General features: G+C 45.9%; 1 protein-coding gene across 4 annotated transcripts in view; it reads right to left on the reverse strand.

The window, feature by feature from the left end:
• syde2 (synapse defective 1, Rho GTPase, homolog 2 (C. elegans)) overlaps positions 1–6,221 on the reverse strand; it is a 135,894-nt gene extending 129,673 nt beyond the window's left edge. The window contains exon 1 of one of the 4 annotated variants that reach the window (XM_067989804.1): positions 3,963–6,220. In XM_067989804.1, coding sequence (XP_067845905.1) covers positions 3,963–5,985 — 2,023 coding nt within the window. In that variant the 5' untranslated portion in view covers positions 5,986–6,220. Of the gene's footprint in view, positions 1–3,962 lie in introns of all 4 variants that reach the window. The other 3 variants (XM_067989806.1, XM_067989808.1, XM_067989805.1) reach the window with 3 other exon arrangements.
• Between the last annotated feature and the right edge of the window lie 17,420 nt (positions 6,222–23,641).

Raw genomic sequence — 23,641 nt, forward strand, 5'->3', positions numbered from 1 at the left:
AAAACATAGAATTGTGTATTTGAAATTAGAGATTATATTTTAAATATCTGGCAATATTCCTTCCTAAACAAACTTTTGATATTCAGCTAGTTTGTTTTTCAAAAATCTATCCCAGCTACAAAAGTAATAGAAAGTCACTTTCAGAATTAAAAAGTGTGGACCAACCTGTAGGTAACCTATGGAAGCCTCTTGCTATAACATGAAAATCCTGTGCTTTAATCATTCTGCTTTTGTAATCCTACACAGTGCAGCAATATTTACTTTCATCAAATGCAGTATTCACATAGCTTTTTTCAGCAAGTTTTATTTCTAACATTTAATGGTAAATGAAGGTAATAATACAGTACAGTACTGAAAATTACATACCATCCACATCCAGCATTTTCTAAGAATTACTAACATTTGCCCTAATTTATGCCCAAGAATATTTGACAAGTCACATTTCAGAGAAAAGTAGCATTACAAAAAGAAGGAATGTATAGGCTTGGACTTTATAATTTCCTCAGACAATCTAGCAGTGGGACATAAATGCATGTCTTTTTAAGATGCATTTTGAAGAGGGAAAGAACAAGTATTGTTAGAACATCTCAATTCTGTAAAATCACTAACTGTGATAAAACCACAAGTATGTATTTTATAACAAAAATCCAAGCTCATCACAGCATATCTGATTTTGAACACAGCAGTATGGAAATTACAATTCTTAAGACAGCACAGCTAATATACTGCTGACTACTTTGAGAACAGCTTTCTTTTTAGCTACAGCATCACTACATAAAAATGGGGCAAATCTTGCAAAAGGGCAGTGTCACAAATTAGCAGGTGTATAACATTAAAAGCATCCCCCTCCAATGTTTCCCTCCTGCCCAGGATGTTGACACATGAATTATCCAGTAAGGGGCTCCAGAAAGCAGCCAGGAGCAGAAATTCTGGCTGAGTTCATCCCACCCAGCACCCCCAGGACCCTGAAGCCAATTCAATCATCCACGATTAAAAAAAGGAAATCTTATTTTTCCAGAGTTTTCCCTAGATAGTTCCTTCATAAGAAGGAATATTCATATTTCTTTTCCTAGCATATGCTGAGTTACCCAATCTTAGCTCAGGTAACAAAGGAGGACTACAAACAACATCCTAAGTTAAGGAGGAAATAAAACAGCCGGAGCCCAGGGCTCCCATTCCTACTCACCAGTAACCCCCTACTGGAAACGCATGTGTGGATGTTGGCTGAGGACAGTAACTGAATTGGCTAGAGTGGCCCCAGTTCACTTGCCAGCCATTCACCAAAAAGCGTCTTACATTAGGAATAACCACGTAGGCAAAATGTTGCACGGCTACAAACTGTGGAACTATATCTCATCAGCAACAACTGCCTTCAGTACAGATGTCATAAAAGAAAATAGAGAGGGGGAAGAAACTAGAAAGGGACAAGACACCCACTGGTGTAACATGAACATGCTATGGTAGGAGAGGAAGCACAATTGATTCCTCAGGTTGAAAATTCTTGATAATCGTCATGGGGGAGGGGCAGACGACACACATTCAACACAGCCCATGGACTTCCCCAGCAAGAGGGGGGGCAAACTCAGCGAGTGAGTCACCCTTTGGCATATTCTAATGGCTGGGAATAGGCTAAGGCCTGACAGTACATCATCCCAGGTTTCGGGGGGGGAGGGGGGGGCGGGGGAGGGGGAAGGAGGAAGGAAAAAAAAGGAAAAATAAAATCCGACGGCAACTGTATATAATTTAAAATTACACTAAATGCCATTAGATACTAAACTTCAATTGCTCATTCAGCAATTAGAAAGCATCATTTATATACTATTAGTCAATCTCCCGTGACATTGCACATGGGTAGTCAAGACCAAGCATACTCTTCAAGTGAAGCGGCATTACAGGGTGGGGGATAAATGGACCAGGGCATACAGATGTAATTCAAGTTTCCATCTAAAGTCTACATTCTGTCCTTATTTTTATAAAATACTTGGATTCGTTATTTATAGTTAAATAGCAATACTTAGGACAATTTGGAAAGTAGAGCTAGAACATTGGAGTTTCTCTGCAGTTCAGATGAGAAGCTGGGAAACAACTGTGTGGTGCTACAGCGTCACCATTGATGGGTGGCTGTAATTAGAGTGACAAGTTTATACAGACAATCTCCATTATAAATAGACGTAAAAATTTATAATAGAAAAGTTGACAAAAATGTAATATGTGGCAACAGGAAGTAAAGCTTTGTAGATTTAATATATTTTCTTATACAGGACTGTGACTGATACCTGACTCTAAGAGACCTGCCTTATGTTATACATCTAGCGCCTGTAACACTGATTCACACACGCTTCAAAAATTCTTAATTGATTTTCTCTTATTGTTTACAATTCTTTAAAAGGGCACAAAAACAACTGCAGTTTAAATGTATCAATTTTGGGTGTATGTAATTATCTTAGCTTAAATCAATATCGCTAAAGATGACTGATGAATTACAGAAATGCACTTGGGAACATTTTTGTTAAACACAAGTCTGACCATCAATAGCACAGGTTAACCTGTTTAGCATGGTATTGTCACTGCATACCATATCACCATAATACTCAAAACAATTAAAAGCAAACAACTGTGATATCACGAGAGAAAACCGGAATCAATGACAGATAAGGGAAAAGAGTGCCTTGCAGGTTAGAAATATTTTAGAATTCTTATTTTACAAGTAGCAATGGTAGAGTGCAGTGGTTTTCTTCTAAAGTCACTTCGTTGCCAGCCTAAAAAATTACAACCAGTTTGTTTAAGCATGATGTCAGGATTTTTTTTAAAAACCATAACTAGCAAAATCTTTTGCACATGTCCCACTGCCAATTTGTAAGCATTTGTAAACACAGGTGATTAAAGCATATAGTTTTTTTTTTCTGCAAAGTGATGCAAGATATCCATATAATGTTTAACAAAAAAATCAGGGAGATTTGTGTCCTTAGAAGATAAATGAGATGACAGAAGGACAAGTGTTTTTTTTCAAAAAATGTTATTTAGTTTTACAAAGCTCTTTAAGGAATATGTATTTGTTCTAAAAGACACTATGCAACTTCAACCACTATAACTAGACATTACCTGGTTTTACTCAATTGCGTTTCAACAATTACAGAATAAATCAAAAAGTAACAAGTTAACAGCTCATCAATTAAAGCACTACCACCATTCAAACTAACATTTAAACATTTTCTCCACAAGATATTATCCGTGACCAGATAACCACCTACAATAATTTTGCATATATTTAAAGCATAAATCCAATGCAGGTTGGCAGAAAAAAATTAAAACAGAAAATATGCCCAAGACCTTCCCGAGTTTCATCTGATAGATATAAAAGGAAAAGGTGGTGCCAAAGACTATGGCATTTTTGTTGTTACAGGTAACTGCCTTAGCAGGGTGCAAACGGGAGCTTGCAAATGGGGGAAGCAAGTATCATCTCCAGTTCCACCCTGGCCTTTAATTACTGAGATTTATATTTGACATGGATCTTCCCATTAATGAGTATATCTGAAAATTGTTTACAAACCAGTAATAAGTATGCAACAAGTACAAAAAAATGCCACACAGTATTTACAATATGAATTGCCAACTGATTTCACAAACAGATCTGTTTTCAATACTTACTTGATTAGGATACAGTAATAACAAATTCACCATTTATTGTAAATGTATATAAAAAGTTAGTATATCATGCAGTATAACCCAGTGTTAGTGGCAGCCTATCACCACCTTTAAAAATTCAAATTCAATAGTCTTAGGAAAGAAAGAGCCTCCACCAGTGTTAGCCACCAATCAGTAAAACAGACAAGAGGCAGAATCCCATTTCCAAACAGCCTATTCTGGAGAGTAAGACACCAGCTGGATGCTTTACTGTGGACGACAGACCCGTACACAAGGCCCAATGAAGAAGTGATCCAGTTGTCATAGCAACTGCCTACCTGTCAGCAAGACTCTTTGGCTGGTAGGGGACGGTGCTGTTTTGTTTCCTTGTACTCTTACAGAAGCAGGGAAACTGGTCTTCTGTACTTCTACTTCTTTGCTGGTTGCCTGACCTGGCAATGAACCAGATGGCATACTGACTTTGACAGACCCACTAATACGCTCTTTCATCTCCAAGGACAGCATGCGTCCTCTGTGCATCCATTCTTGCATTTTGTTGACTGTCACTGCAGGTGGTTTTAAAGAGCATCCCTGACTATCATCTTGTTTGTCACATGATCCATAGACCATATCACTGGAATCTCTCAACTTATTCACATTACAGCTCGTGTCATTCAACAACATCGTGCTACTTTCAGAAGACTGAATTACACCCTTAATGCATTCTGAAGTGTTAACTGAGGGTGCCTGACTATGATGTGAGCTCCCAGACTTACAAGAGGCCTGGCCTTCATTTTGAAGACCTATGAAATCATGATAATGTACACTGTGCTCTGACTGTTCATTTTTCAAATCATAGTCACGGAGACAAGACACATTACCATAATTAATAACCCCATCACTTACTGATCGTTGCAAAGACGGTCTAACTACCACACTAACTAGATTTGCAATGCTTTTACTGGTAAATTCTCTCTTAGGAGACACAGTATGTTTACCTGGCAGAGAATCTGTATCAGATACCTGTTGCTGTGGGCTAATGTCATCAGAAGACCAAGCATCACTGTCTATAACCCTGACTGATGACTGTGTGCAAACACTATCCTGTGAATGGCAGCTCGAAGTACTCATATCACCCAACCTATTCCTTGCCGGGTTATCCATTGGCATATCATGCATTGCATGTATTAACAAATAATAGGCTTCTTGCAGCTGGGTCCTTAGCCTCTCTTTTTCTTGGGCACTGTCGAGACTATCTTTCCTGTGCCTGTTACAGTCGCAGTTTTCGGAGAGTACAGTCTCCAAGTGAGACTGCGCGATTTTAGGCAGATCGGAACATAAGCCCCGAAACTCGGGCTCGTAATAACCCTGCAAACTTTCGTTTTCATAGTAATCGTCTTCCTCGCTATCTAATGAATGGTGGCTCTGGATGGATCCCCTGTGGCTCGGCTCTGGGTGGTTGACAGGGCTGGGGCATGCATGAATGGGACCGGGGAAAGCGGAGCCCGAAATATCCATCAGCTCCAAGTGAGTCAGGCCGTTTTTTGCAAACTTTGCACCTAAGGTACTTTTCGGTCCTGCGCCGTCCGGCTTCGGGGCAACACCGATGCAAAACATCCTGGTCCCGTTCATCTCTTCCGGAGACCCCGATCCTGCTGCCGCCGCCGCCGCCGCATGCATGCCGTTCGCAGGCTGCATTTCCTGGGGCCGAACCCCGGGGTCGGGGTCGTTGTCGCCGTCGCTCAGCAGCTGCAAACGCTCGCCGTTGACCGGAGCCGCCGCGTCCTCCTGCACCGAGCCTCTCGTCCTCTCCAATCCCACCGAGTCCCCCGCGGAGCGGTGGCAGGGGAGGACCCCGCTGGCGATGCCGGGGCACCGGGCAGTGCTGCTGCTGCTGCTGCTCCTCCACCTCTTCTTCTTCTTCTTCTTCCCTTCTCCGTTGTCGGCGCCGCTTCCAGCCGAGGTGGTGGTGGTGGTGGAGGAGGAGAAGACCCCGACAAAGTTGATGCCGTTCGGCGCCAAGGTGAGAGACCCCTCCGCCTCCTGCACCGAGGAGACCTCCCACTCCGAGTCCCGGGCTCGACTCGGCTGGGAGAGGCTCCGGCAACCGCTATCGGCGGAGCCCCGACTACTCCCCGACCCTTCTAAAACTTTTGGACTACAAACCACCCCGGGCCCGGCCGCCTCCTCCTGCTGTTGTTGTTGTAGTTGTTGTTGCTGCTGCTGCCGCTGCCGCCGCCGCCGCCACTGCTCGGGAAGCTTCGCTTTACCTTCCTGGCTCCTCGCCCCATCGCTCGCCGACTTCTTGGACTTCTTGCCCCTCAGTTTGGCGAGTAGAGTCCGGCGTAGGGGATCGGCCATCCCTCCTGAGGGCACCCAACGGGCCGCTCTCTCTCTCTCTCTCTCACTCTCTCGCTCGCTCGTTCTCTCTCTCTCTCTCTCTTTACACACGGGCGGGCAGCCCCGCCGCTGCCGCTCTCGCTGCGCTTCTGCGCGCTGTGGCTCGAGCTCCGTCCTCGCTGTCCCTGGCGCCTCTCGCGCACGCGTCAGCCATCCTCGAGCCGCGGCTCGCGATTGAAGCACCAGCAACCGCCGCGGCGCGAGCGAGCGAGGCGAGGCGAGGCGTTGCGGGCGAAGGCGAGAAAGCGCGCAGGCGCGGCGGCACCAGCAACCGCCCCCCCCCCCACCTAACTTTTAGCCAATGATTGGTGGGGGGGTGTGTGTGTGTGTGTGTGGGGGGGGGGGGGTGTGTGTGTGTGTGTGGGGGGGGGGTGTGTGTGTGGGGGGGGGGTGTGTGTGTGTGGGGGGGGGGTGTGTGTGTGGGGGGGGGGTGTGTGTGTGTGGGGGGGGGGTGTGTGTGTGTGTGGGGGGGTGTGTGTGTGGGGGGGGGGGGTGTGTGTGTGGGGGGGGGGGGGGTGTGTGTGTGGGGGGGGGGGTGTGTGTGTGTGGGGGGGTGTGTGTGTGTGTGTGTGTGGGGGGGGGTGTGTGTGGGGGGGGGGGGGGGGTGTGTGTGGGGGTGTGTGTGTGTGTGTGGGGGGGTGTGTGTGTGTGGGGGGGTGTGTGTGTGGGGGGGTGTGTGTGTGGGGGGGGGGGTGTGTGTGTGTGTGGGGGGGGGGTGTGTGTGTGGGGGGGTGTGTGTGTGTGTGTGTGGGGGTGTGTGTGTGTGTGGGGGGGTGTGTGTGTGGGGGGGGTGTGTGTGTGTGGGGGGGGTGTGTGTGTGTGGGGGGGGTGTGTGTGTGGGGGGGGGGTGTGTGTGTGGGGGGGGGGTGTGTGTGTGGGGGGGGGGTGTGTGTGTGGGGGGGGGGTGTGTGTGTGGGGGGGGTGTGTGTGGGGGGGGGGTGTGTGTGTGGGGGGGGTGTGTGTGTGGGGGGGGTGTGTGTGGGGGGGGGTGGGTGTGTGTGTGTGGGGGGGGTGTGTGTGGGGGGGGGTGGGTGTGTGTGGGGGGGGGGTGGGTGTGTGTGGGGGGGGGGTGTGTGTGTGTGTGGGGGGGGGGGTGTGTGGGTGGGTGTGTGTGGGGGGGGGGGTGTGGGGGGGGGTGGGGGTAAGCAAAGGAGTTAGTTAGATGGGAGTGAATGAACGTGATAAGCGCGCCGGCGCGGCACCAGCAATTGCCCCTCTCCTCCCCACTTTGAACTATTAGGGATTATTGGGCAAGGGCAGAAGAGGAGGAGGAGGGGGTGGGTGAAGAAGAGGAGAGGGGGTGGGTGAAGAAGAGGAGGAGGGGGTGGGTGAAGAAGAGGAGAGGGGGTGGGTGAAGAAGAGGAGAGGGGGTGGGTGGTGAAGAGGAGGAGGGGGTGGGTGAAGAAGAGGAGGAGGGGGTGGGTGAAGAAGAGGAGGGTGGGTGAAGAAGAGGAGGGTGGGTGAAGAAGAGGAGGGTGGGTGAAGAAGAGGAGGGGGGGTGGGTGAAGAAGAGGAGGGGGGGTGGGTGAAGAAGAGGAGGGGGGGTGGGTGAAGAAGAGGAGGGGGTGGGTGAAGAAGAGGAGGGGGGGGTGGGTGAAGAAGAGGAGGGGGGGGTGGGTGAAGAAGAGGAGGGGGGGTGGGTGAAGAAGAGGAGGAGGGGGTGGGTGAAGAAGAGGAGGAGGGGGTGGGTGAAGAAGAGGAGGAGGGGGTGGGTGAAGAAGAGGAGGAGGGGGTGGGTGAAGAGGAGGAGGAGGAGGGGGTGGGAGAAGAAGAAGAGGAGGAGGGGGTGGGTGAAGAAGAGGAGGAGGGGGTGGGTGAAGAAGAGGAGGAGAGGGTGGGTGAAGAAGAGGAGGAGGGGGTGGGTGAAGAAGAGGAGGCGGGGGTGGGTGAAGAGGAGGAGGGGGTGGGAGAAGAAGAGGAGGAGGGGGTGGGTGAAGAAGAGGAGGAGGGGGTGGGTGAAGAAGAGGAGGACGGGGGGGTGAAGAAGAGGAGGGGGTGGGTGAAGAAGAGGAGGAGGGGGTGGGTGAAGAAGAGGAGGAGGGGGTGGGTGAAGAAGAGGAGGACGGGGGGTGGGTGAAGAAGAGGAGGACGGGGGGGTGAAGAAGAGGAGGGGGGTGAAGAAGAGGAGGAGGGGGGGGGTGAAGAAGAGGAGGGGGGGTGAAGAAGAGGAGGAGGGGGTGGGTGAAGAAGAGGAGGAGGGGGTGGGTGAAGAAGAGGAGGAGGGGGTGGGTGAAGAAGAGGAGGAGGGGGTGGGTGAAGAGGAGGAGGAGGGGGTGGGTGAAGAGGAGGAGGAGGGGGTGGGTGAAGAGGAGGAGGAGGGGGTGGGTGAAGAGGAGGAGGAGGGGGTGGGTGAAGATGAGGAGGGGGGGTGGGTGAAGAAGAAGAGGGGGTGGGAGAAGAAGAAGAGGGGGTGGGAGAAGAAGAGGAGGAGGAGGGGGTGGGAGAAGAAGAAGAGGAGGAGGGGGTGGGAGAAGAAGAAGAGGAGGAGGGGGTGGGAGAAGAAGAAGAGGAGGAGGGGGTGGGAGAAGAAGAAGAGGAGGAGGGGGTGGGAGAAGAAGAGGAGGAGGGGTGGGTGAAGAAGAAGAGGAGGAGGGGGTGGGTGAAGAAGAGGAGGAGGGGGTGGGTGAAGAAGAGGAGGAGGGGGTGGGTGAAGAAGAGGAGGAGGGGGTGGGTGAAGAAGAGGAGGAGGGGGTGGGAGGAGAAGAGGAGGAGGGGGTGGGAGAAGAAGAGGAGGAGGGGGTGGGTGAAGAAGAGGAGGAGGGGGTGGGTGAAGAAGAGGAGGAGGGGGTGGGTGAAGAAGAGGAGGAGGGGGTGGGTGAAGAGGAGGAGGGGGTGGGAGAAGAAGAGGAGGAGGAGGGGGTGGGAGAAGAAGAGGAGGAGGGGGTGGGAGAAGAAGAGGAGGAGGGGGTGGGTGAAGAAGAGGAGGAGGGGGTGGGTGAAGAAGAGGAGGAGGGGGTGGGTGAAGAAGAGGAGGAGGGGGTGGGTGAAGAGGAGGAGGGGGTGGGAGAAGAAGAGGAGGAGGAGGGGGTGGGAGAAGAAGAGGAGGAGGGGGTGGGTGAAGAGGTGGGTGGAGGTGGGGGGGTGGGGAAGAGGTGGGTGGAGGTGGGGGGGGGGGGGGGAAGAGGTGGGTGGAGGCGGGGGGGGGGGGAAGATAAGAAATAGGAGCAGGGGTAGGCCATCCAGCCCCTCGAGCCTGCTCCGCCATTCAACAAGATCATGGCTGATCTTGCGGGAAGAAATTCAGAGAAACGGGACAAGAGGAGTTCAAAAAAGTTGGGGGGGATCGAGTTTGGGGAAAAGTGTCTTGGAGAAAGTGACGGGAAGGAGAGAATAGCTTGGGAACGTGGGAAAAGAATTGGGAGAAAGGGAGTTTGAGAAAACTGGGGGGATGGAGAATTGGGAGAAAAGAAACAGGCAAAAACAGAAAAGGGGAAGAACTGGAGCAACAAAGGGTCAGATGGGAAAATAGAAGGGGGAAGAGAGAAACAGGAAATAGAAACTGGTGTCAGGAAAAGAAGGGTAACTAGGAAAAAGCAAGAAAATTAAATAAATAAAGGGAAACAAACAAGGAGAATTGCTAAAAGAGGGAAATTGATAGATAAAAGCAGGGAAAAGAGGGAATTATTTTGGGGATAAAAACAAAAGGCTCAGAACACTCAGCAGGTCATGCAGCATCTGTGGAGAGAGAAACAGTTAATGTTTCAGGTCGATGACCGTTAACACAGAAAAATATAACTAAGGAATCGAGAAAATATGTTTCAACTGAACTTACGGGAAAAAGAAAAAATGTTTATTTTTACTTATTAGCAAGTGCTTGATGAGAAAATGTGTTGTAATTAAATGTAAATAAATTAAGTAAAAATAACAAATGCTTGGAACAGGGACACAGACAACTTGAATTATAACTTTTAGTAGCCCTGCAGGTTGAAATTATATTAAAAATCATACTCGGTCTGTGATTACTTAAAAAAATAGTCGCAACGTTAAAGCACAAGTTCAGATGGACCCCGACTCCAAATCCAGTACAGTTTCTGATGTATTTGCCAATTTTGATCCTTAGCCTATGGCTACGAGCGAGAAAAAAAAATTGAATTCCTTACATTTAAGAAAAAAACAATTCATCGTCAAGTTTCATATTTCTCAGGGTGTAGTACCTTGAAAAAAAAGTTAAGAAACATCGAGGCAATCAATTACATTGGTCCCTTTGGACCAAAAATCGTTTAGGATTAAATTCCTCGGGTTGAGTTAGCTCTTAGTAGTCGAAGAAGACTCAGGGCCTCAGGCGCGGTTTCTTATGAAAAGGGACCATTCATCAGAGCCTTGGTCCTGGTTTAGCAACTAAAGAAGCTTGGCGCTGCTAATCAATTCCTGCCCAGAAGCAATTTCTGTGGATAGCATTTTTATGTTGTTAAAGAAAAAAAGTCCCCTTTGAAGAACTTCAGTAGTGTTCTCCGAGATTGGCCAAACACATTCAAATAAACTCTTGACACTAATTTTTAATATATTTATGTTTTCAAACTTGTTATTGAGGACTAGTGAATTCCCCATACCTCAGTGGAGTTAATTCTGAGTAGCTGAACAATACAGACCAAGTAGACTCCAGGTTTGATTCCATGGTCAAGCCCAGTTAACTGATCCTAGATAGGGTAATGTGTGGGAATAGTACAAAGGAGAAAACGGGCCCGGGTTTACATTCCTTATTATAAAGAAAGAAAGATTTGTATTTATATAGCGCCTTTCACAACCTCAGGATGTCCCAAAGCACTTTATAGCCAATGATTTACTTTTATAGTGTAGTCACTGCTGTAATGTAGGATACGTGGCAGCTAATTTGCACACAGCAAGATCCAAGTTGAGTATAATGGGCCTATACTCTCTGGAATTCAGAAGAATGAGAGGTGATCTCATTGAAACATATAAGGTTCTGAGGGGGCTTGACAGGATAGATGCTGAGAGGTTGTTTCCCTCGGCTGGAGAGTCTAGAACTAGAGGGCATAGTCGCAGGATAAGGGGTCGGCCATTTAAGACTGAGATGAGGAGAAATTTCTTCACTCAGAGGGTTGTGAATCTTTGGAATTCTCTACCCCAGAGGGCTTTGGATGCTGAGTTGTTGAATATATTCAAGGCTGAGATCGATAGATTTTTGGACTCTAAGGGAATCAAGGGATATGGGGATCGGGCGGGAAAATGGAGTTAAGGTTGAAGATCAGCCATGAGCTGATTGAACGGCGGAGCAGGCTCGAGGGGCCGTGTGGACTACTCCTGCTCCTATTTCTTATGTTCTTATGTTCTTATCCCACAAACAGAAATTAAATAAATGACCAACTAATCTGTTTTGGTGGTGTTGGTTGAGGAATAAATATTGGCCACGACACCGGGGACAACCCCTCTCCTCTTCTTTGAATAGTGCCATGAGATATTTTACATTCACCAGAGAAGGCAGTTTAATGCTTCATCCAAAAGACGGCGCAGCATTCCCTCTACTGCACTGGAGTGTCAGCCTAGATTTTGTGCTCAGTTCTCTGGAGTGAGACTTGACCCCACCACCTTCTGACTCAGCGGTAGGAGTGCTACGACTGAGCCACAGCAAACACCTTATCAAGCTAGAAGTTGACTTCGGATGAGGAGGGGGTTTGCCTGAACAGTGATGCCCCTACAGTCAAATATTTCTGTGAAGCGCCTTGGGATGTTTTGCCATGTTAAAGGCGCTATATAAATGCAAGTTGTTGTTGTTGTTTGGTTGGCTGGGTGTCTGAAGATGCATTTGTCGTCTTTAGCATTGCTACAAAGCAGTTCCTGCAATATTAAAGATGGTGTGTGACAGAGTTGGTGGCAGATCAAAGCCATCTTCAGTTCTGACTGCCTAACCCTGCATCCGTTGCTTTTAGACCCGAACTGTAGGTCTCAGACAGTGGAAGCACAGTCTTCTGCAGTTTAAAACCCAAAGGTAGCGGTGTCATGAATTTTTTTTTTAAATGTCAAAAGTCATTCTCTAATTGGTTGACCCTCATGATGATAAAGTTTTGGAGGTGCCTGTGTGAACAATGGAACCTCTAAAGCAAACTAGGGGGGTATTTAGTCCGAGTTCCATCCATAGTGCGAATGCGCCTCGACGTGCACAGAAACCCACTCCCATGTTTAAGAATCTCCAAACCAAACTTTTGAGAAATCCAAACAGACCATTTATGTTTGCTTTATAAGGAATGCACATTCTCTCCCTTCAGGGACACATTCCACTTCCCCAGGTCCAGAGGGCTTACGTGCAGGCAGACAAGGGCCCCAAACGTAAACAGGCCTACTGCTGGATCTAACCAGCTAAAACCATGCAAACCACCTACACAGATCACTGATAAACATCTTTGTGTTTGTCCAGCCAGGCCCACCCTACCAGTTAAGGCATTGGCTTGCAGGCTACCTGGAGCTGAATGGGAAGAACCCCGGCTCTCTGTAATAGATTAACCCCTCCAGCTCCCGTTAATGAGCCAGGCTGGTTGATCAATCATTAACAGTCCCTTGGAGCACCGGGACCTACTTGGATACCTCAGGTATTGGATTCCCGAGTCTGTCACGTAGGGTTGGCCTGGATCCAATCTTTCAATGCCAGGCATGTCATTTTGGAGCCACTTCAACTCGCAGAGACACCCCAAGACTCACACATTAATAATGGCCCCTTGGGCAACGTACCAATGATCAACTGATGATAGCGGAACCTAGAAAGGAGTCAATGCCTTCAGGAGGGATGGGGAGGGAATACAGTGATGAAGAATTGATGAGGAGGAAAAAAAAACTAATGAAAAGAGCATTGATTTGGCTTGGAGCCGCTGTTAAGTTTGTCACAAATGGTTAATTTTACTCCTCATGATTATTCTACCTGAAGCCTGGAGAATCACAAAAAAACAGAAAATAAAACCTTTTGAAAGCCAATAATCAAATGTACATTGCTTAGTGGCAATAATGAAGAACGTGTGTGCATCTAGGCTTTAACGCTCTCTGCTGCTTTTTGGGACCACGTCTCACTTCTTGCCTGGACTATCGCTGTTGAACAAATCCCTTGCATTTAATATACAGTTTCCTGTTGGCTATTGCCTGATTCACTCAGCAAGGCTATGTATTAGTTACCGCTCGGTTGCTAGCACTGGTGGCAAGTAAAACATGAGCAGCTTAGAATAAAAACTGCTCAACTGGACAGGCATGCTGCAGGTTCTGCTTGGTAAAATGGAGCGGAGCTGCTGTCACATATGCAACACACAGCCAGTAAACGTTGGCTGGTTTCACTGAATTCAGCAGCTAAACTGTTAGATCCTTGAAATCAGCTTCCAGACCAATAAATGTTAGGTCACTGCTTATTGGGTAAAGTTAATGTACAGCTATGCCTGGGGCTGATGCAACCCAGAAAAGTTGCTAAAGTTAAGCAGCCTATACAAATAAAGTAGACTGGTGCAATGTTACAACAATCTGGGCTCACAGCAAAGAGGCTCTAGTCAAGGCCATCTCTCAATTAATATCCCTACTTGGCTTTTCACTACTGAGGCAATTTGCTAGTCGCAGCTGAGTCAGCTGGGGAGGAATCTCGTACAGCTGTACCCAGGGGTGCACTTTCTGGAAGGTAAGTGAAGGGTCTTCATTGATGCTGTCTGTGAAGATTTATTGAAGTGGACCATTCTGTCCTTCTGACCTTGAAGCATAGCGGAGGCTGGGAGATTATTTGGGAGGTGAGAAAATAGGGGGAAGTACAGAAATCCTCCACCTGAAATGAAATGCACGATTCAAACAAAGAAAGGAAGAACCTGTATCTATGTAGCCCCTTTCACGTCCTCAGGATGCCCAAAACACTTTAAAACCAAAGGAAGTGTAGTGACTGTCGTAACGTTGACATCCAATTTGCGCATAGCAAGGTCCCACAAACAGCAATGAGAGAAATGACCAGATAATCTGCATTTTAGTGGTGGATAAATATTGGCCAGGACACTGGGGAGAACTCCCCTGCTCTTCCTCAATAGTGCTTTTATGTGAGAGGGTATAAGGGACATCAGTTTAACGTCCAAAAACCACACCTCCGACAGTGCAGCACCCCCTCAGTACTGCACTGAGGTGTCAACCCAAATTATGTACTTAAGTCTTTGGAGTGAGTGTTGAACTCACTACCTTCTGGCTCAGGGGTGGGAGGCTACCACTCAGCTGAGGTTGACGTGGGTAATGCATCCCCTACAACAGCTCGTCTAGTGTCAAGGCAAGAGAGTAGGAAGAAGTCCTAAACTGCCTTGCAGGAGACAAAAATGAGTGTAGCATTAGATTTATTTTATTTAGTGGTGTTGCCCGTGGAGAGCTAGACTTTAGCGAATTTCCCTCAGAGTCCATTAATAATGTAAGTATAGGTTTGGGGATCCGCATCTTCTGGATCTAATGGTAAAAGTGTGTCACAGAATGGCGATGCACAAATAAGGAGTGCACGACATACATAGCAAATTTAATATATTAATGATTGCAGTTGTAAATTTGTTTAAAAATGATATCTCCATTATAAGGCAAAATTATATGGCGGAACGTTCAACTACAACGGGGACGTAAAATGGTCAATATCGGACCAACCGCCCGTTATACAAGCCCCCCCCCACCGATTTATCTTTCCGTTGATGTCAATGTCGCCTGCTTTACACCCCCCGCCTAAGTTGAAAGTTCCGGCATATATAAAGTAATGTTACAAAACTACAGATAATATAGAATTATGAGTATCCTCAGTAGTATATCATTAACAAAAGTACTACTTAGTAACAACTATAACTGAGTGTTGTTGGATCTCATACTTCAAAAGCACTTTATTGGTTGTAAAGCACTTTAGGACGTCCTGAGATCATGGCAGGCGTTACATAAATGCAAGTCTTTCTTTTCTTCCTTTGTTTTAAACTATTCCTTGCTAAATTAATTGGTCTATAACTTTAAACCCATACTGTCTAATCTGGTAGCAAACCCAGTAATGTTATTTATAAGACCCTCATGGTTGGGTAGTCTCCTGATAAAATGCTAGTTCTTTATCTTTCCACATCTTGCCCAGCTCTCATTAAGAAGATTACATTTTCTCTGGTCAACATCTGCAACTCTTTCAAAAGCAATTATAGTCATTTTTGCTGACTGTTCCTCTACTTTGGCATGTTTCTCATTATTCATGAATAAGAATAATCTCGACTTTGTGACTTGGGCCCATGAGAATGGATATGTTTTCCCAATACAGCTAAATGTAGAATATGTTGCACATTTTAGTTATGTCTTTGAGTTTGGAATTACATAGAATCACATAGAGTCAGCAGCACAGAAACAGGCCATTCGGCCCAACTGGTCCATGCCGGCATTTATGCTCCACACGAGCCTCCTCCCACTCCTCTTTATCTAACCCTATCTAAGATTGATCTGTTCGAATGGATGGGAGATTTGGACATTCACAAAAGAAGGCCCCTTAACTGTGACTCCAAAATCACAGGGAATTCTGGATACCTAAAACAATAACTTGCAATTATATAGCACCTTTACCCTAAAGAAATGCCTCATGGTGCTTCACAACTAGGTATAAGGAAAAGGCCTATTATTTATTCTGTGAAGTTGACTTTAGAATATAAAACACCCTGTTCAGGATTTCAGTCTGGATAAATCTCAGTCTAGTACTAAAACTATTCAAACAATGTTACAAATATCCTTACATCTTTTGTGATATGCTCATTCTGAATACAGCAGCACCAGAGAACTATTCACCAGAGGTAAATATAAAGTTGGAAAGATATTTCTGTACTTTCATGACCCGACATGTTTCTTTGGGAATGCCTTCCAATGTTCTCACCACTTTAGTCAGTTGAGGAAGTATTAATTTCTTCCCTATGGCATTCTGCACAATCTTTCTCATCTGGAGGTTTCTGATGGCTTGCTTGTTACTGAGACCTGCTTTTTGTTCTGGCCTTCCAATCTGGGGTGCAGTCATCTCTGAGCTGGAATTAGAAGTTGTGAGTCGGGTGAGAGGGGATTTGAAGCCTGTAGCTGATTGCATACAAAAATTTGCAATACAATCTATTCCCACATGTCATTTTATAATGGCATTATTTGATTATAGGCCAAATAGTTAGAGCCAGTGTGGTTCCAGCCCTACATAGTTCTTTCAGGAGGAATCAGCCTGGTTTATTAATCATCACGGTGAACCAGAACCAGAACAGACATGAGGTGAATAGTATTTCCAGTGATCTATATTCTAACACGTTTCTCAGCTCTACAGTAAGGCGCCTGAAATATCTAGAAGTTTTGCGAAGAAAATCCCTGAGAAATCCGAAACAGCCAAGGTACTTATTTGTCATTCGGTCAACTTTCCCCACAGAATCTTTCCCCAGTTTTTCTATTTGAGGCATGTATTTACTAAAACAGAACAAGGTCTTACGGCATGTGGGAGGATGAGGCAGCGCAACAGAAGTTCTGATGAACGTTACACAACAGACGTAATTTTTTTTAACATGAAATCTGTGTACCTTTTGATGGCTCGGTGGGAGAGTGGCCTCCTGAGCAGGTTCCCATCCTGCTGCCGAATGACGCTTTGCCCTGCCGCTTTCTGCCCGCTTCCCATTGTCGCTAGTGTACTGGGAGGGAGTTGGTGCACGCTGCTAATCACTGAGGCCACTGCTCACCTCCGCTGGACCCTTCGACCAACCTAATGCTGGTTCGTGGTCCACGCTTCCTCATCCCTACTTTTTCCACAAGAACGCCGCTAGCAGTGCACCCACTGACACTCTGCCCCTCTAACAGCTCCTGGACTCAGAAACCCTCCACACCTGTCTCCGAACATGGACATTAAGTTTGTCAGTGCTCCAACCTGACCCCACCCTGCCTACAAGTAAACTTCATCCCACCGCGGGACCTCTGAGGTTAACTTTGGACTCTCTCTCACTGTCTCCTCCCTATTCTCTGTTTATAGCCAGGACATAGCGGTCTAGACAGAGTAGATAGAGGGAAACTGTTCCCGTTGGCGGAAGGGTCAAGAACCAGAGGACACAGATTTAAGGTGATTGGCAAAAGAACCAAAGGCAACATGAGGAAAGACTTTTTTACACAGCGAGTGGTTATGATCTGGAATGCACTGCCAGAGGGGATGTAGATTCAATCATGGCTTTCAAAAGGGAATTGGATAAGTACTTGAAGGGAAAATAATAGCAGGGCTACAGGGATAGGGCAGGGGAGTGGGACTAGCTGGATTGCTCTTGCAGAGAGCCGGCACGGACTCGACGGGCTGAATGGCCTCTTTCTGTGCTGTAACCATTCTATGATTCTACATATCTATCCTAATCATTGCCAAGCCTATGAAACCTGAATTTCCTCTGTGTCCAGTCACGTGCGCACTTTGGCTGTTGCTCTGGACCTGAGCCCAATACTTCTATCTCCCTTTCTCTTTCTCTCCAAGAACACTGCGTTCCTCCAACTCTGGCATCTTGTGCATCCCCCACTCCCTTCGCCCCACCATTTTGCGGCTGCGCCTTAAGCTATATAGGCCCTAAGTTCTGGAATTTCCTCCCTGGACCTCCGCCTCTCCACCTCTCTTTTCCTTTAACCTCCTCCTTAAAACCTACCTCTTCAACCAAGCTTTTGGCCTCCCATCCTAATATCTCCTACTTTGGCTCGGTTTCAATTTTTGTCCGATTACACACCTGTGAAGTGCCGTGGGACGTTTTCCTGTATTAGACGTTACATAAATACAAGCTGTTGTTGTTGTTGCCGCCGCCTAATACAAGTTGGCACCTTCATGAGATAAATTAGGAAGAGAAAATGAGCAGAAAAAAATTCTACTACTTGAACAATAAATTAATACGAAATTATGAGCAGATTTGGCTTTGGACATGTATCCACTAGGAACTGGACTCCAACTTCCAAATCTTATTTCACTTAGGATCTTTACAGAGGGAGGGGTTTTTCACCCCATCACTCTGGGCTGAGTTCAAATTTAGGTTTAGAGGCAAAATGTCACAGATTGCTAATTCCCTCCACCATCCAGATCTCTCCCTTTATAAAAAAAATGCCAGCACAGTTGTGAACAGCAACAAAGTTACATTTATATATTGCCTCTCGTAGTAAAGTATCCAAAGGTGCTTTACAGGGGGACCAGCGTGCATCTAGGAGCAGGTAGGGGGAAAGCAGACAAAGTGACAGATGGCACAGTCTGAGAGATAAGTTTCGCGAAGGCTTTTTGAAGGCCAGAGGAGAGGTAGCAAGGCAAAGAAGTTTAGGAAGAAAATTCCAGATTGCAGCCACGATGGTTTAGTCTGGCAGGGGGCGAACATAAGTAGTAGGCCAGATTCAGAAGAGTAAAGTGTTTGTGCTAGGACATGTGTTTAGAGAAGATTGCAGAGGTAGGGTAGAGCAAGTTCCACACACCGCTGGAATTAAAGCCTATTGCTTTATAATGTTTCTTCTAACGAAATGGTCATCAGAGCACAGAAACTCTGCTCTATGTATATTTAAGCATATTAAATACTTGAAGGGAAAAACTTTACAGGGCTGTGGGGAAAGAGCAGGGGAACGGGACCAATTGGACAGCTCTTTCAAAGAGACAACACAGGCACGATGGGCCAAATAGCCTCCTTCTGTGCTGTACCATACTATGATACTTAAATTTATTTTTTTCTGGTGCTGAGGAAAAATTGGACTCTTAGAAGTTTCACAAAGGCAAAATATTCCCTACAGGCTGCCCAATGAAAACCATATCTACTATTGTTACTCGTTCTCCATTCCTGCATTTATTAATATGCTTATGATTAGAAATTGATATAAATGAAAACCCTTTCACAAATTAAGGGTTTAATGCAGTGGAGGGTCTTGAATAAGTAATAATTTTAAAGCTCATCTTGTTTTCTTTTTGTTAAGTCATAGGGGTGATAACTGAGCCAAATTCAAAACCCAAAACGTAACCTGAATTCAGCTATTTGATGTTAAAGTCACCAACATCCACATTTTGGGACGTTTTGGGTTAGTGTTGGCCAGTCCATTTAAAAAAAATAATGAAAATATGCAAGAAGGGAAAGTGCAAGTCTCTGCACACAGTTATTGCCATTGTAAGCCTTCCACCATTAGTGCCTTCAACATCACATCGAGGACAGGAGAGCAGATGACACCTGTGACTGAAAGCCAGTTGGTCTTTTATTTATCTTTTTTAGCTGATTCTTTTCCCCGCCCCCCAACTTTTTTTTACTCTCTTCCTCTCCTCAAGGCTTGCTTGCATATGGTGCTAGGATGCCGTCAGCTTGTTGGTACCTCAGTCGTGTGGCCATTCTTCATGTGTGAGCCTAGACAGCGAGTGTCCTGGCAGGTTATCCAACTACGGAGGGCACCATAGCTGAGCCCGATCCTCTCCTCACCTGAGGCCTACACATTCCAGCAGGAGTTACTGGTTAGGAATCAGGAGAGAGGTCCCTGGCTGATCCTCTTGTCTCTAGCCCATGGGCGTTGGGGCCAAATATAGTGCTGCTACTGCCCACAGTTGACTCAGTGTACACTGGAAATAAATCCTTAGATCTTCATGTCTGTATGGCTGGTGCTACAGTAGCCTCTTTGAAAGGTTTTAGTGACCAAACTGCCTTCTGGGAGCGGGTTTTTGGTTGCCTGCCCCTTGTCCCGTCCGGTGAAAACAGGAAACGGGCGGGTTGGAGACGGGTCTGAAATTGTTGCAATTTTCAATGCCTCCCCTCCCCCAACCCACCCGTTTTTTACAGTTAAAATTCTACCCCATGAGCCTGCACTCCGCTGCTCTCTTTCATGACCTCAGGATGTCACAAAGTACTTTATATCCAATTAAGTACTTTTGAAGTGTAGGTTGAATAAATATTGGTTACATCAGAGAGAACACCCTCACTCTTCTTCGAAATAGTACCATGAGATCTTTTACGTCCACCGATGTATGGGGCCTTGTTTTAACATCTCACATGAGAGATGGCACCTCCAACAGTGCAGCACTCCGTCAGTACTGGAGTATCAGCCTAGATTACAAGTTCCTGGAGTGGGTCTTGAACTCACAAACTTCGGAATTCAGAGACAAGAATGCTACCCACTGAGCCACAACTAACACTTTGTAAAAAGTGTTTGTTTCTTATGCACAAGTCTGGATACGAAGTTATCAGTGGGCTGCTTTGTCATTGGGGTCATCATAACCAAATCTGACTCTGTCTTCACCCAATTGCAGCATGGGCCATTGGGCAGTGATGAAGAGGGGAAGCCAAAATCATTTTTCTTCACTTAAATTCAGGGTTGCTGCAGCCAAGAGGCCCCACTGGCACCATGCCTGAGATTGACTAACACAGCACAGACCAGGGGTCAGGCCTGGGACCTTCTGCACATATTTCAAGCAACATTTTCCAAATGGGCTGTAAATCTGACAGAAAATATAAACGCATCTTGCTACAAAAATAGTTGCAATATGTGTTTTGACAAATCTGCAAATGTTTTGAGAATAAAGTGCTAAATATTTGGTTTACTTTGCAACTTTGATGCGATACAATCAGCCAAAAATTTCCGCATAAAACCAAGAGCATGTGATTTGGATATTATTTGACGGTCAACATAGCAACAAATAAGATGCTTGTCAGTGACCAGCACAACCATAGCAAAATATTAATATTTTCATTAAGTAAATAGTTTGTCAAACTTGTAAGCATTATTAAGAGGCAGCCGTTATATTTGTGGAGTTTACTTACTCCTTGGTCAGTGGCTGTAATGTTAGAGTCTCTTGAGACACAACCTAATGGCAATGTAGGGAAGCATAATAAAGGCTATAATTAAACCTATGTTGAGAGCACCCCAGATGGTTCAGCGAGTTTATGCAATCAGTAGCTGTGCCAAAGAAATCAGGAAGGAACTGGGTTTGATCCATAGTCTGTGCTCAGAGCCCTTGGGGAAGGGGGGAGGAAAGTCTGGGTTCCTGCTCTCGATCGTTATCCAGTGACCCCAGTGCATGTGACGATATTGGGCAAGCTTAGCTGTCATGACCCATGGTTGAATAATCCAGTGATACTCACTTACTTAGGCTCACATGTCAAGAGTGAGCACACGAGCAAGGAACTGGAGGGTACTGTATTCCTAGCAAGGAGGGGAGGGAAAGGGAAGGCAGAAAATTAGCAAGGGTTTAAAAAAAAGTATTATTATTGCTGAAAACAAATGTATTTGATTTCCCATTGGCTTTTTTTCTACCAGTTTTCTTCCTTTCCCTCCTCTTCTGAAGGTGGCGAATGCTGAGGTGCCTCGGTCTGCCTAAGTAGGTCGTAGCACCAGAACACAGATCCTGTCCTCATTTGCCTTCCACCCGCAGGCACTTTCCGCTGAGTGATAGTGATCAGGAATGGAATGCTTGCTGACTCTTTAACCCCTCCCTAGCCTAGAGACACCAAGGCCAATCACAGTGCCCCAACCACTGTCGCCAGTTGAGATTATTAGCTCAGCATAGATCAGCAACTGCACCTGTGACTTTGGTGCTCTATAAAGCGCGGTGTCATTCACCAATCCTGTGCTCGCAAGCAGCTGTAGCACCGATTCACCGAATCATTACCCTCGAACGGGGTTCCCCATGTGGAGTGCCGGAATTAGGTGTCAGCCTCAGCTCAGTGGTAGCATTCTCACCTCTGAGTCAGAAGGTCATGGGTTCAAGCCCAACTCCAAAGGCTTGAGCACATAATCCAGGCTGAGCCCAATGCAGTGTTGAGGGAGTGCTGCATTGTCGGTGGTGCCGTCTTTCAGATGAGACATTAAACCAAAGCCCCGTCCGCTCTCTCGGGTCAAAAGATCCCATGGCATTATTCGAAGAAGAGCCAGTGGAATTCTCCCAGTTTCCAGGCTAACATTAATCCCTCAACCTACATCACTAAAACAGATGATCTGGTCATTTATTTCATTGCTGTTTGTGGGAGCTTGCTGCACGCAAATTGGCTGCCGTGTTGCCTACATTCCAACAACGACTACACTTCATTGCATGTAAAGCACTTTGGGATATCCTGAGGTTGTGAAAGGTGCTGTATAAATACAAGATTTTTTTTGGCGATTGGACACTAGTATCGTATGGCATTTACCCACTGAAACCATCAGGAAAGCTATTGTAAGTTGTGTACAAAATAAACAATGCTGAACAGCGGAGTGTGAATTAGAAACAGGTAATTTTTCTAAGTAAGGATGGGTGAACTATTTTTTAAATGAATTAACCACAAATAGGTCATTTAACATAACTGCAATCACATGTTTAACAGATAATTGTACTAATGAATATCAGAAATCAGGAGAATTCATAAATCCTGTTGAGTCATAAGAACATAAGAACATACAAACTAGGAGCAGGAGTAGGCCATTCGGCCCCTCGAGCCTGCTCCGCCATTCAATCAGATCATGGCTGATCTTCAACCTCGACTCCACTTTCCCGCCCGATCCCCATATCCCTTGATTCCCCTAGTGTCCAAAAATCTATCGATCTCAGTCTTGATAATACTCAATGACTGAGCATCACAGCCCTTTGAGGTGGAGAATTTCAAAGATCCATAACCCTCTGAGTGAAGAAATTTTTCTTCATCTCGGTCCTAAATGCCCGACCCCTTATCTTGAGACTATGACCTCTAGTTCTAGACTTTCCAGCCAGCGGAAACAGCTTCTCAGCATCTACCCTGTCAAGCTCTCTAAGAATTTTATACGTTTCAGTGAGTCAGGCTGAAAGTGAACAAAACTTGTCTTTTATTAAGGTCAAAGTGGCAGTACAAACGAATGAAAGTTCCATTTTCTATTTTTATATTGAGGTACAGTTGTTGTGTAGAGCAGTGATAATGCTGGGGTTTCAAAGCACAATTGAGAATGAAGCCATCTACAATCTCTCAAGATTCCCACTCTTGCTTAATCAGTTATTTCTATTTTGTTTACTCAGTTCTAATTCAACTTAATGAATTTTTTTTTATAACCCATAGCTGGAAAGTAATGACCACATTCCTACATTAAATGGATTTACAATGCAATCAGAATGCTCTTTGGTAATTTAATCACTTTGAATAGGGAACTACGTTGGTTCTGCCAGTGACAATGTATTCAGATGTCAAAAAGCATTCTTGTGCAATAAGCTGCAGAATAATATTGCATGGGTGTATTATCTGAAGAATGTGCAGTGCATAGAAATGGAACCTTGGTCCAAGTTATGAAATTCTGACCTTTTTGTAAGTTGAGTGGCGACAGTGATATTTCTACTGTAAATTGCAGTGGCACGGTAATAAGATATTTTATTATGCCCTCCATTCCCTAATCTATTTATTCCCCCTTGTAAATCTAACCTTCAGACAATTCTTTAGTCAATTCCACACGACTGGTATATTAAAGGTCCTCCAAGTTAGTTTTTGATCCTATCTCTGTATGATCTGGCTGAGACTTGAAACGTGAGTTTGAAGGTCACTTCAGACTGATAGTCCACCTCAGATCTTCTCAGCACTTTAATGTTGTACTGGCCATAATCTACCAAACATCCTTAGATATGGGAGCGGTGTCAGAGGACTGGAGAATTGCAAATGTTACACCCTTGTTCAAAAAAGGGTGTAAAGATAATCCCAGCAACTATAGGCCAGTTAGTTTAACCTCGGTGGTGGGG

The sequence above is a fragment of the Heptranchias perlo genome, chromosome 9 (genome assembly GCF_035084215.1).
Source record: "Heptranchias perlo isolate sHepPer1 chromosome 9, sHepPer1.hap1, whole genome shotgun sequence".
Classification (NCBI taxonomy): domain Eukaryota; kingdom Metazoa; phylum Chordata; class Chondrichthyes; order Hexanchiformes; family Hexanchidae; genus Heptranchias; species Heptranchias perlo.